Source organism: Corythoichthys intestinalis, chromosome 3 (assembly GCF_030265065.1).
Source record: "Corythoichthys intestinalis isolate RoL2023-P3 chromosome 3, ASM3026506v1, whole genome shotgun sequence".
Taxonomy (NCBI): Eukaryota; Metazoa; Chordata; class Actinopteri; order Syngnathiformes; family Syngnathidae; genus Corythoichthys; species Corythoichthys intestinalis.
Window position 1 is genome coordinate 30,800,080 of NC_080397.1, and position 13,377 is coordinate 30,813,456.

Sequence of the window (13,377 nt, forward strand, 5' to 3'; positions counted from 1 at the left end):
CATTTAGCTGGATAAAAGCTCATTTCTGCCTACTCGCCATTTTCTTTTCTTGAAAATGTCATTCATTTCTGGATAGTCTTAACACTGTTTTCATAGACTTACAGCTGTGATAATATCTGACGTGTTCATGGCAATGTGTTGCACTCCTGGACCACCATAGTACTCCACATACTCCTGTAAGTAAACGCGTATGTAAATGGTGAGTTATTTTGATACAAATCCTTAAAGACAGTTTTAGTGTATTCACTTGATTAATATGACTAATTTTAATTCCAAAACAAACCTGGATTTGAGACTTTTTCTTGCCCATTGCAGGCTCGTTGATGGGCATCTTTACAGTCTCTTCATGGTTGGCAACTACAATGGAGCGGAGGGCACTGAACTCTGTCTTCAGCTGCTTGTCATCCACTGACCAGAAGCGGTGAAAAAGAAGGTTCTTTCGGTACCTTTTGGGTGACAAATACGAGGTAAAGGACCACATGGGTGAACCCAAACATTTTGTATGAACTAGTATCTCCTGTTAGTAGAATTGACTTTATGAGTCATCTGCCAACTTTTCTCCTTCTGTCATATGAGTGATCCAAAAAAACAACAGTCATGTATTGAGGATGGTGCCTGAAAATCTGCAACTGCCACTCCTCCCTACTCTCTACCAATCATAAACCTGATTTAGAGAATGCCGTTGCTTGCTCGTTACAATTTAAAACACATTCCAGATGTGGAGAGCCACTGGAGGCCCTTTTGAGGAAAGTGCAAAGTCATGGTTGTGTAAGTTTCACACTGACTATTGGAACAATAGTGCGACAAAACCTCTAAACGCAACATTCTTTGAAATAAACACCAGTCACCATTCCACCACTGGAACCATCTCATCCTCTGGTTGGTTTCCCACAACATGATCGATGAAATCCAGTTTTCCCTCTGGTCTGAAGAAAAAGATCAACAGGAGATATTTCCAACCTCTCACAACATTTGAAATGATTGTTTATGCATTCATGAGGTACTCACAATGTGGCTAGCAAGGGGTCCTTGAATAGAGGCTGGTGGAAACCCGGCAGAAACAGGCCGTTGTATCCTGACCTCTCCACAAATGTGTGTGTAGTGTCGCCATACTGATGATTGGAAAGCACATTTTATATTATATATATAATATTTTTCTGGTTTATGATTTATATTATATACATATGGGATGGCGGAAAACACAGACAAGACTGAAAAAGCAGTTTCTGCTCTTGCACTCCTCTTTAAAAGAAACTGATGTATTTTAAGCCAAAACCACTGTTGTGTTTGATAGAACTATATGTCTATATGCTGCCATAGCTGATTCGTGGCACATTAAGCCCCCTAACTATTTTTAATTTGCCCGTTTTACCTTGGAAACCCCTGTTTGCAAACGTCGCGCAAACGTTTTTGTTTCAACCCAGCCATGAAAACAAGGTAAGTAATTATATTCATTATTCGAAAAGTCTGTCATTTTTAGCTTAGAATCATTAATTGATGTCTAGCATTTAGTTTTAAATAAAAAAACAACTTAAAAAAATTATTAACTCGCATATTTTAAACTTTTAAACAAATTACGTCACAATGAAAAAAATGGCGTCTGTAAAAAAGTCACGGATATCTACCTTGTAACTATTGCTAAATTGTATTTTTTTGTTACTGTCGCATTCTCCCCGATATGTTAGATGATAAATAATCGATCTAAACAAAGAAAAAAAAAAAAAAAACATTTAAATGGGTAAATATATTAAAAAGAAAATCTCGACCACTCCTTAATGTCTGTGATTTCTGCATCGAGACCCTTAGTATATTACCATGTTTCACCCATAAAATCCTCCAAAAATCCAGCTGTTGCCATTCACAGCTGTGTCTTGACACTCAGTGATACATGCGACATGGAGTTTTTGGATCGAAACAAGGTAAGTACGCGATAATATCTCGTTAAAGTCATGGCGTCTGTAATTCTGCTCTCGCGTGCTCTCACCTCCAGATAGGGTTTTGCTGTTTAAAAAACTTTTTTTTTTTTTTTAAATGCACTCCTGCTCAAAATTTTTCTTCCCCCAGAAAATTGAGATTTTTAGCTTTCCAATGATGTATCATACATGCATATCTTACAGTTTTGAAATTTGGCCAAATTGGGGGTCTCAAAGCGGAACTTCAAGTCACCTGAGTGTTTTCCGCCATATACAATTTCTGGTTTATATAGTTTCAATATTTAATATAATTGTTGTTCGCCTACTGTCTGCAGCACAGCAAGTCTGACTTTGCCATGCTTGTCCTCTAGGGTGTAGGGCTCTTTTACAATTGTAGCTCCTCGCTCTTTGGCTTTCTGTCAAATAAAAATGATTTGGATTTGCATTCAATTAAAATCAAATCAAACCTAAGACTTGGCACCTGCACTAAGGCGTCACAGTTGTCCACCGAGAAGGCAATATCTTTCACGCCATCTCCATGCTTGACTAAATGAGCTCCCATTTCTGAAAAGTAATTAAAAAAAAAAAAAAATCATCATTAAATCTGGTTAAAAAGGACTTGGAAAGTATTGTGGTGCTAGGTTTAAATGTCATTGTCTTCTATGTTATGTATGCTAGGTAAATTATCTGTATTGTGTGAGCAGGTGAGTTAAGATAGCAAAAGTGCATGGAAACTTCAGTTAACGTCACTAATTTAATAGCAATTTGTTTGGTTAGTTTGATCTGTATTAATTACATACTTATTCTAAAGTGGGAAAAAAATCTGATTTGATTCAAAACCAGTTTATCTACCTTGGTTTCCAGGATTGAGGGCAGATGAGAACACATAAATAATCTGAAGGAGAGACAAAAAATAAGTCATTAAGGTGCAATTGCATGAAAAAGTATCTGAACCTTTTGGAATTTCTCACATTTTTGCATAAAATCCCCGTGATCTGATCTTTATCAAAATCACACAGATGTACAGAATAGTTTCTGCTTGAACTAAAACCACCCAAACATTTATAGGTTTTCATATTTTAATAAGGATAGCATGCAAACAATGGCAGAAGGTGGAAAAATAAGTAAGTAAACCTTCTGCCTAAGGAGACTTAAAGAGCAATTGAAACCAATTATTACCAAACAGTTTAAGTCAGGTGTGTGCAGGGGCGGACTGGGACTAAAAAGCAGCCCTGGACTTTGACTCAGTCCAGCCCACAAGAATCGCTATACGAAAGGAAACACAGAACCCCTAGGGGGGTCCAGGAGCATGTCCCCCCGGGGAGATTTTTATTTTTTTTTTTTTTTTTACATTTTATTGTAAAATGCACCAATTTCGTGCACTTTGAGAAAAAATTTAAGAAAATGTGTCTAGACTGTGACTGTCTGACTTGGGGCGCTCAAAGTACTGCAAGTCTGAACTGGAGTTGGATTCATTTTCTGTACTAGCTCTATGATCAACCTGAATAAACAAATTAAAGAAATTATTTTTCAAAGCAAGTTTTATGTATCCAATTGATTATAATATATCTCTATATATCTCTGTCTATAAAATGACTTCATTGTTTATGCCATAATTCAGTGGTCTCCAAACTATTCCACATAGGGCTGCGGCGGGCGCAGGATTTCATTCTAACAAAACAAGACAACACCTCTGCACCTGCATCTGGTGTCTTACAAGTGTAATCAGTTGATTGCAGTCAGGTGCTGCTTGTTTTAGCAGAAACTTCATTGGTTAAACTGTCGGTACTCGATCGGTTGAAACAAAAACCAGGCCCCACAGCGGCCCTTGAGGACCGGTTTGGAGACCCCTGCCATACAAATAATAAATTTCAATGAAAATACAATAAACATTTCAAGACAAATCCTGTATACATAACCTTCATTGGAAAGTATTAACCAGAAAACAAAACGATATATAAATGATTAAAAATATACTGTATATTATATCAGTTTAACTACCTAAACTTTAAAGTAAACCCATTCATTTTATTAATATCTTGTTATATTTCTTCTGAATTAATATTGCTATGCTGCGTGTGCATACATTGTTTTACGGCTAAAATATTTTTTCTTAGGAGTGGGATAGTAGGACTAGCATACTGTAACTTGACACGATTGCAAACGGGTACATCGACTAGCTGGCACTAACCCTTTAATTGTCATTTATTTCATTTAAAATGTAGCTACCTGGTGGATAACAATTGCCAGTATACCGAGCAAGTAACCCTCTTCATCCCAATTTACTTGCCCTGCGCTTGTCTGGGGAACTTCCACCAGCTTACCTCCCTCTTCTTTTCTCTCTCCCTTCACCGGCTGCACGTTAGAGTGGCTGCCGCTCCCTCTCACCATCGCCGGGAGCTGGGCTGTTGTTATCCGACGTGGCCGTTGCAGCCAGACTGCTGCTTGCTGCTTGCGAAAATATTTGTCGACTTATGACATTTTAATGCTTTACTCTCCAGTTTAATTTTTTTCTCCCTAACCTTCTCCGCGCCATCCTGCTCTTTTCTGTTTTTTTGCCACCACCATCCATATTGTGCATTAACGCTCGTCGCTATTTTGCTTCCACAAGGAAGGAACCAATGAAGGCTACTCTGTGCTTTCTTCGTTCCTAGTCTATCAGATTGGCAGTGAACAGCCAGGCGCATTGCTGCCACCTGTCGGATTGGATGTGAACTGTAGATAATCAGAGGATAGAGGGGATAAAAACAGTGATGCATAATGAATGGCGGCCGCCGGCCGTCCAGGGCACCAGCCGTTCTGTGATCCTCCAGAACCCACAGATTACCAGTCCGCCCCTGGGTGTGTGCCCAATCACTGATGAGTGGTTTAAAGCTGCCCTGCCCAATATAAAACACACACCTGGTAAGAATTGTCTTGATGAGAAGCATTGTCTAATGTGCATCATGGCCTGGTCAAAAGAGCTGTCTGAAGACCTGTGATCAAGGATTGTTGATTTGTATAAAGCTGGGAAAGGATACAAAACCATCTCTAAAAATCTGGATGTTCATCAATCGACAGTCAGAGGAGTTGTCTACAAATGGAGAGAGTTCTGCACTGTTGCTTCTCTTCCAAGGAGTGGCTGTCCACCAAAGATGACGCCAATAGTTCAGCGCAGAATACTCAGAGAGGTAAAAACCCTAGAGCGTCTGCTAAAGACTTAAAGAAATCAATGGCACAGTCCAATATCTCTGTGCACACATAAACTATATGTAAAAGTACGGCCAAGAATGGTGTTCATGGGAGGACTCCAAGGAGGAAGCCATTGCTGTCTAAAGAAAACATTGTTGCTCGTTTAACGTTTGCAAAAAGGCACTTGGACACTCCAAAGAAGTTGTGGCAAAATATTTTGTGGACTGATGAAACCAAAGTTGATTTGTTTGGGAGTAACATACAACGTCATGTGTGGAGGAAAAATGGAACAGCTTTCCAACATCAACACCTCATCCCCACCGTGACGCATGGTGGAGGGAGCATCATGATTTGGGGCTGCTTTTCTGCCTCAGGGCCTGGACAATTTGCAATAAATAATGGAAGAATGAATTTAAATGTTTATCAGGATGTTTTGCAGGAAAACCTGAGGCCTCTGTCCGACAGTTGAAGCTAAAAAGAGGATGAATGCTGCAACAAGACAATGATCCAAAACACAGTAGTAAATCAACTTCAGAATGTTTTCAGAAGAACAAAATACACGTTCTGGAGTGTCCAAGTCAAAGTCCAGACTTGAACCCCTTTGAGATGCTGTGGCATTACCTAAAGACCTAAATACGGCAGTTTTGTCGAGAGGAATGGGCCAAGATTAGTACTGATCGATTTGTCGGACTGATCTGCAGCTACAGGAAGTGTCTGGTTAAAATTATTGCTGCCAAAGGGGTGGCCACAAAATATTAAATGTGATGGTTCACATATTTATTTTTCCCCCTTCTGTCATTTTTTGCATACTATCCTCATTAAAATATGAAACCTATAAATGTTTGGTTGGCGTTAGTTAAAGCAGACTCTGTTTTTTCATCTGTGTGATTTTGACAAAGAATAGATCACATTTGATGGTGATTTTAAGCCGAAATGTGAGAAATTCCTAAAGGTTCAGATACTTTTTCATACCACTGTAGAAGTAACTGTGACTTGGTTCAATAAACATCAATATTGTAATGGCTGCTTTTTTTTTCAAGAGTGTACAATGCTTCAGAATAGATTTTGTTCATCATTACATTTTTTGATATTTTCTCAGGGTTGATGTATACTTCCGAAGTCTTTACCTTTTTTTGTTTGACTGCATGGGAGACTACATCTCGATTGCCTGTCTCCAAGCCTTGGTAAGCAAGTGGTTCAAATCCCAGTTTGTTGCAGTAAAAAGACGCTGCCTATTGAAAACAGGATTTGTGGTTGACATCATTTGAGGGTACATATGAAACTGACAAGTTGCGCCATCTGTTGGTTGTAGGTGAAGTTACGTGACGGGAAGAGTTTGAACTGACTGTACATTCCTGGGTCCCACCCCCTTCAGAGAACCAATAGTGTTGCTGAATGTTTAGACGACCATGGACTGTGTGAGGAATTGGTCAAACTCTGATGTTACGCAATTTAAATGCTCAAAACCAATTCCTTAATGGAAAATGTAGTATGGAAGTGATGGGTAGGATTGGGGCAGGGTAACTATAGGGCTGAGGTGTTGGTATGAATGTTTTTTCCATAATAAAAGTCAAATGTACATTTGGGAAAGGATAGTCTAGCAGCATACCTGTTTTGCATTTCCAACCCAGAATGTCAAGTGATCAAAGCAGAGAAACTGTCCTTGCTCGTGCTATAGACCAAGACATAAATCATGCTCAATTAAGAATTTGAAATGCATAATGAAATCAGCAAAAATAAAAAGAATATACAATAAAGTACAAAACATGTTATGGAATTTGACAATGCATTTGACAGGTCTTTGAAAAGTTTTTTTTTTTTTTTTTTAAGTTTTTGATCAAGTTAGGAAAGAGTGTCTGGATAAAATTTTGGAAGAGTAAAACAAATAAAAATTATGCAACAAACCAGTCATGTGATAACAATTTTTGCCTTCCACAAACAAGTGGTGCCTTTGCTCTCACTCCCCACCACTCTGTGTCTGAGTGTGTAGTGGAGTAAGGCTTAAAAATGGTTTAGTTTTAAAATTACCACACTATCTTCATCAAATTTTGTATGTTAAAACTGCCTGTATGACTTGACAGTAGATTATTATAAGCTCTAGAAAAATCAACGTACTCATGACTCTAATTTCACTTTATTTATTATTTTTTTCCATTGACAAGTGACCATTCTGTATTAAAATGACCTTGGCTTCACATTTTAGTAGATGATTTTTGATTGACTTAGAATGAATGTGAGAGATGAGGGGAAAAAACACTATAATAAGTGTCTTAAAAGTGTTAGTTTTTTTTTCAGCTCTGTAAATGTAAAAATAAATAGGAAAAACATGGCAACGTGTGCCCAATTAAGTATATCAATTCATTTTCCTACCTTCTCGCCTTTGTCAGTGTATGTTGTCTGCAAATAGAAACCATATGACCATCTTACACAAAAGAAAAAATATGCTCCAAATTCACATTTGTGCCAAAATGAAAGTTTTTTATTTTTATTTTTTTCCCCAAATAAAGGATTTAAAAAGACTTACCATGGTGGCCCGTGTTGATCTCTGTTTGTCGTCAGGATGAAACTTTGAATTGAAAAGCTGACAGAAAATTTCTTAAGGCATTCCCACATGAGGAGGAGGTTTAAGGGAAGGAGGTGGGTGGAGATGCGGCAGAGTACAGAATCTTTGGGGTACCATCTATTTCATTCACTGTTGACAATGGAATTTATGTCCACATATACTGCACTCAACTGACACTAGAAATTGACAGTAGACTGACAAAAACCCCAGTGTCACATTTATTAAAATTTGACTAATTTATAAGTGGTTTTGCTGGTTTGCATTCCAAACTCTGATTAACATCTATGAATGACAAGAACCTTGCTAACATAACTGGCTTCATAGCAGACAGATAAAAAAAAAAAAAATAGCACTTACAAGTTTACAATCCCTGCCTATACATATAAGTCCATATGGTAGTGTTTAAGGGCAGGAGGAGGTTCACTTTTTCCAGGGCTCTCATTGGTTCACTGGCATCTCACTCCTCAGTGCATAAGATCACAATATTCCATATACTATTGATAAACACTGTTATAAAAAAAAATAAAGGGAACACTAAAGTAACACATCGTACATATGAATGAATTAAATGTTTTCATTTAATACTTTGTTCTTTCCATAGTTGAATATGCTGACAACAAAATCATACAAAATCTATCAATGAAAATCACAAATGTATCAACTCATGGAAGTCTGGATTTGGAGTTACACTCAAAATTAAAGTGGAAAAACACACTACAGGCTGATCCAACTTTGGTGTAATGTCCTTTAAACAAGTCAAAATGAGGCTCAGTTGAGCCTCGTGCCTGTGTGACCTCCCCACAACACCTGGGCATGCTCCTAATGAGATGATGGAGGGTGTCCTGGGGGGATCATTTCCCAGATCAGGACATTTTGGCAAGATGGACCAGTCTGCTGCATCAGCGTGATAATTTTCATTTCTATCAGATTATGTGCTATCATTTTATTACTAATACATCACCTACCACACTGGTATGAAAAATTATCTGAACCTTTTGGAATGTCTCACATTTCTGCATAAAATCACCTTCAAATGTGATCTGATGTTGGTCAAAAACACACAGATGAAAAAAACTGTCTGCTTTAACTAAAACCACCCAAACATTTATAGGTTTTCATATTTTAATAAGGAAGGTATGCAAACAATGACAGAAGGGGTAAAAATAAATACAGTATTTTTCGGACTATAAGTCACACCAGCCATAAAATGCCCAACGAAGAGGAAAAAAACTTATATAAGTCGCACCTGAGTATAAGTCGCATTTTGGGGGAAATTTACTTGATAAAATCCAACACATAGAACAGATAGGTCATCTTGAATGGCAATTCAAAAGAAAAATACAATAGAGAACAACATGCTGAATAAGTGTACAGTATGATAATGTTACATGATCCATGAACAACGAAATGCGTACGTGGCCAGTATTCTGATAACTATAGCATAAAAAACATGCTAACAAGTTTACCAAACCATCAGTGTCACTCCAAAACACCAAAATAACACGTGAAATGATATTATAATCTGATAATAATTTCACAAATAAATCGCTCCGGAGTATAAATCGCACCCCCAGCCAAACTATGAAAAAAACTGTGACTTATAGTCTGAAAAATACGGTAAGTGAACCATCACATTTAATATTTTGACAGAGCCATGATGCACATCAGACAATGTTTCTCATCAAGAAACTTCATTCGAGGTGTGTAGGGCAGCTTTAAACCACTCATCGGTGATTGGGCACACACCTGACTTAAAATGTTTGGTAAAAACTGGTTTCAATTGCTCCTTAAGTCTCCTTAGGCAGAGGGTTCACTTACTTATTTTTTTCCCATTATGTCATTGTTTGGATGCTATCCTCATTAGATTATGAAAACTGAAGGTAGTATACATCTCGCCTAATGCAATCTTCTGATATGCTTGCAAGCATGACCAGTTGTTGTTCACTGAAACTGCTGATAGTTTTGCCTCAGATAGTCATGGACTTTAACTGCCAACAATAATCATGGACTTTTAACTGCCAACCAGCAAGGCTCATGACCTATTTTGTAAGATGAGTTGAACACCAAACAGACACAGCTCCTTTTAAGTACAGCATATAAGCAATGCCGAGCTCTCTGTTCAGCGTGCATTTCTCTACACAGCTTTGTTCTGTCATTGTATGCACCCAGAAATTTCAGGAATTAAAACTACGCAGTAATGATCTCTTGCCTCCAGTCTTTTACTTTGCAATCCAGTCTAGCCGTCTCACCTGAATTGAAAACGAACACGCGGAGGACCTGGCAGACTACCTCCAACAAAACCTATAAATGTTTGGGTGGTTTTAGTTAAAACAGACAATGTATTTTCATCTGTGTGATTTTGACAAAGATCAGATCACATTTGATGGTGATTTTATGCAGAAATGTGACAACGTCCAAAAGGTTCTCATACCACTGTAATTGTTATCAGGAAAGATATTCAGGATCATTTTTCTCACCTCTAATCTATTTGAACTAGGAGAGTTGACAGTAAATGATCATGTTTCAATGCCATTGAAAGCAATAGACATACATTTCATTTGAACTTGGAGGACTGACAAAAATCATTTGCTATCGCTTTCAACGGCAGTGAATGAATTAACTCAGGATGGAGTTTGTGTAAAATGCTCCCGACCATTATCTGGGTGTTGTTAATTCTCCTAAGAAAATGGCTTTAGCAAAACCAACACAAATCCTGCTCAGTGTTCCATTTCTACTGCCCCAGGGATCTTTGTTTTCCTGTTGTTACCAGGAGGCCATCTGCTGTCAAGGGATACAATACTCTACTTAATTAATGAAATGCTTATTTTTTGACTAATGAAGGAGGGGCATTTTTATAATAGAGAGGAGCTACATTTTATCAAAGGAAAGCACGGACCTAATCGTGACTCATTGTCTGTTTGATTTGTCTCAACATTTGAATGAGTCATACAATTAGAGTCAAGACTGTTGTGCTGAACCCAAGAGTGTTTAGCTTCCCGAGGGGCAAACAGTCACTTAGACCACTCCCCAGCAGAACTACTCCCATAATTGTGATAGAGAACGTATCAAAATAACAGCTATGGACATGAGTGAACCACTTGCAGAGATGAACCCACAGATACAGATCACTACTGAAGAACAAGACGAGCAACTCAACAAGGACAGTCCGGCTGGTAAAAGCGTAGATGAATGTGATGCCAAGGAGACACAGGCAAAGGTGCAATCTGTTTTTCAACAGGTACGCAACCAGATAAGATCACAAGTGGTTGCCAAGGCCTCTGGAGGGAGCATAATAGAGCTGGTGAACCAACTCAAAGACAAACAGTCCTTGGGCCAGTGTGGGGAGAATGAAGAACAACTTACAGGTGAGAATAAGTGTGAAGATCTGCTGAGCGACACAGCATTGTGTGCTGTTTTTGAGAAGAAGTTTGAGGGGATCAAAAAGGCACTAAGGGATGAGTTTGAAGAGCGCCTTTCACAGTTGCATAGTGAGATGCAAGTCTACACTGACAATGCCCTAAAAGACTTGGAATGTAAGCTTCAAACAGCATCCCTCAAAGAACAACAAGACGGCAAAAGACAAGACAAAAAGCTGAAGTCTTCATCCACTACTTTGTCAAAGAGAGGACGGACCTTGACCCGGACCATGACCACTGTCATTCCCAAGACTGCCCCGTCCGTCATTGTGGGCCCGCGTGCCAAATCTGAGAGTCTGATCTCTTCTAAAGCGGATAACTCTCGACTAGTGCTGAGGGAAGCAGGGCTGTCTTCAACGGCTAGCAATTCCTACCATGTCCGCAAGCCCTTTCTCCCAGTCTGGCCCCCATTGCACCAGTGCAAAAAGACTGTTGGGTCAAAACCGAAAATAGGAAAGTGATTCAACAAGAATATCCTAACTTTTCATGTATTTAGATTAAGGTCACTAACAAGAAACACTCAATGTATACAATGACCTGTTGTCATAAGCATGTAAACTACTATAACTGTTTCTGAACTGCTACAAATGTCTAGATTATTTTGTTGGAGCTGTTGTGATGTGAAAATATGAAATTAAAACAACTTCATGAAAACGACTTTTCAGAGTCACATGAGTTTGGAGGTCATTTGGAAAAATTAAGAATTGTGTATACAGAAAGACGGACACAATTCAAGACCATGACAATTTTCTTATAGGCTATCATTGCCTGTGTAAACTTGTGCAGATTTGTTAACATGTCTGTTGACAACTTCAAACCAGAGTAAAGCTTCTGAAACCAGACTAATCCTTTTGTTTTTGGAAAAAAATGCAACAAAATAGTAATAGATTAAGACAATTTAACTGTGGTTGACCTCAGGAAATGGCAAAAAAAAATCTGATCAGAACAATTTTTTTTCATATTGGACCCCGACACACACCAAGTTCTTGAAATAAAAAATATAAAGAAAAAGGCACCGTGAGAAAACTTTTTTTGAGGCATGGAAAATTAAAATTAATCCTAAAAATGTATAGAAAAAATGAGAAAGTCCAAAGTACTGCAATACAAGCAGACGTGCTTGAATGTGTTGAAATGTGATACCTCAAAGAAAACTCCATATTGATCCCAAATAACATAAAAAAAAGCCCAACGTAACTCCGTACAGTTTGAACAAAAATAACTTCTAACTTTAGGATGACCAAACATCCTCTTTTGCTAAGACATGTCCACTTTTTGGTCCTGACCATATCGTCTGGCCGGGTTTTATAAACTCATGAAAATGTCCGATTTTCATGATTTTCCACGGGACCAATTTGAAGAGAATTGTCTCCGGCCGCTGGGGGGCAGCGCCTGCCTGCGTTGACGTGGCTCCTACTAGTACGGGGAGAAGGAGTAGTTCTAAGAGACATTTAAGCTTTTGTATTGTGTTACCGGCATCCCCAAGGGGCTGCTATCATTTTTCAATTTGACTGGCATTACAAATATAGCGCAGAAGAAGAAATGGGGCAGAGCAAAAGTGATAGAGACAGGTGTTGAAGTTGCGCAGGAGCGCTGTGTTGAGTGGCAGTGTCCCACGCAAGTTCTGTTTTGTTGATAAAAAGTCTCCAGTTAAAAAGCCATTTGACACATCTATGTGTTTTATACACTTCGCTATCCACTCGAAGGAAGAACCGGATCTGTAAGTTTATCTCCTATTAATGTCGATCATGTGTCTTCTGTTGTATATTGGGTTAAATGCGTACACAGAGATATAGTATATTGTATTAGTCTTGCAGTAATTATTCTGTGTTCGTGTATTTGGTTGAATGTTAGTATTATATTCTAAGTAGCTGTGTTTATTATGTGTTGAGGTGGTTGCAGCTCAACGTTGCATTCGCAGGAATAATTGACGGAGAATAGGTTTTCTTTCAGCAAAAACTCGGCGTGTTTAATTTCCGCCGACATGCGGATACATCCATTTCTCATACTGTCTTCACAGGCAATCCGACAAATCAAAGTAATCAAAGTCAAACAAAAATGACGCACTACGAATAGCACTCTAGACAACTAAGTCCCATCCTGCCATCTTGTGGCAAAAAGATAATATGTTAATAATAACACGCAATAGGAACATTGTTTCCACATCAACTGAGGACACATCCATAAATACAAAACATCAACTCAACACCCTCACTTGCTCTCATGTTTGATGCCCTTTTTAACAAACAAATGAACTTTTACATTTCAAATTCCAAAAATAACACTGTCAAACTTCTTCAATTTCAACTTTGTTTCA

General features: G+C 38.3%; 1 protein-coding gene across 1 annotated transcript in view; it reads right to left on the reverse strand.

The window, feature by feature from the left end:
• The window catches only part of hpdb (4-hydroxyphenylpyruvate dioxygenase b), a 13,548-nt gene extending 4,931 nt beyond the window's left edge, over window positions 1-8,617 (reverse strand). Inside the window, exons 1-11 of the mRNA XM_057832012.1 lie at window positions 7,609-8,617; window positions 7,455-7,481; window positions 6,694-6,756; window positions 6,212-6,316; window positions 2,766-2,808; window positions 2,395-2,477; window positions 2,240-2,329; window positions 1,009-1,112; window positions 849-926; window positions 284-446; window positions 103-174 (exon numbers count right to left, since the gene is read on the reverse strand). Of these exons, the coding sequence (XP_057687995.1) occupies window positions 103-174; window positions 284-446; window positions 849-926; window positions 1,009-1,112; window positions 2,240-2,329; window positions 2,395-2,477; window positions 2,766-2,808; window positions 6,212-6,316; window positions 6,694-6,756; window positions 7,455-7,481; window positions 7,609-7,611 (831 nt within the window). The 5' untranslated portion in view covers window positions 7,612-8,617. The remainder of the gene's footprint in view (window positions 1-102; window positions 175-283; window positions 447-848; window positions 927-1,008; window positions 1,113-2,239; window positions 2,330-2,394; window positions 2,478-2,765; window positions 2,809-6,211; window positions 6,317-6,693; window positions 6,757-7,454; window positions 7,482-7,608) is intronic.
• Window positions 8,618-13,377: the final 4,760 nt, after the last annotated feature.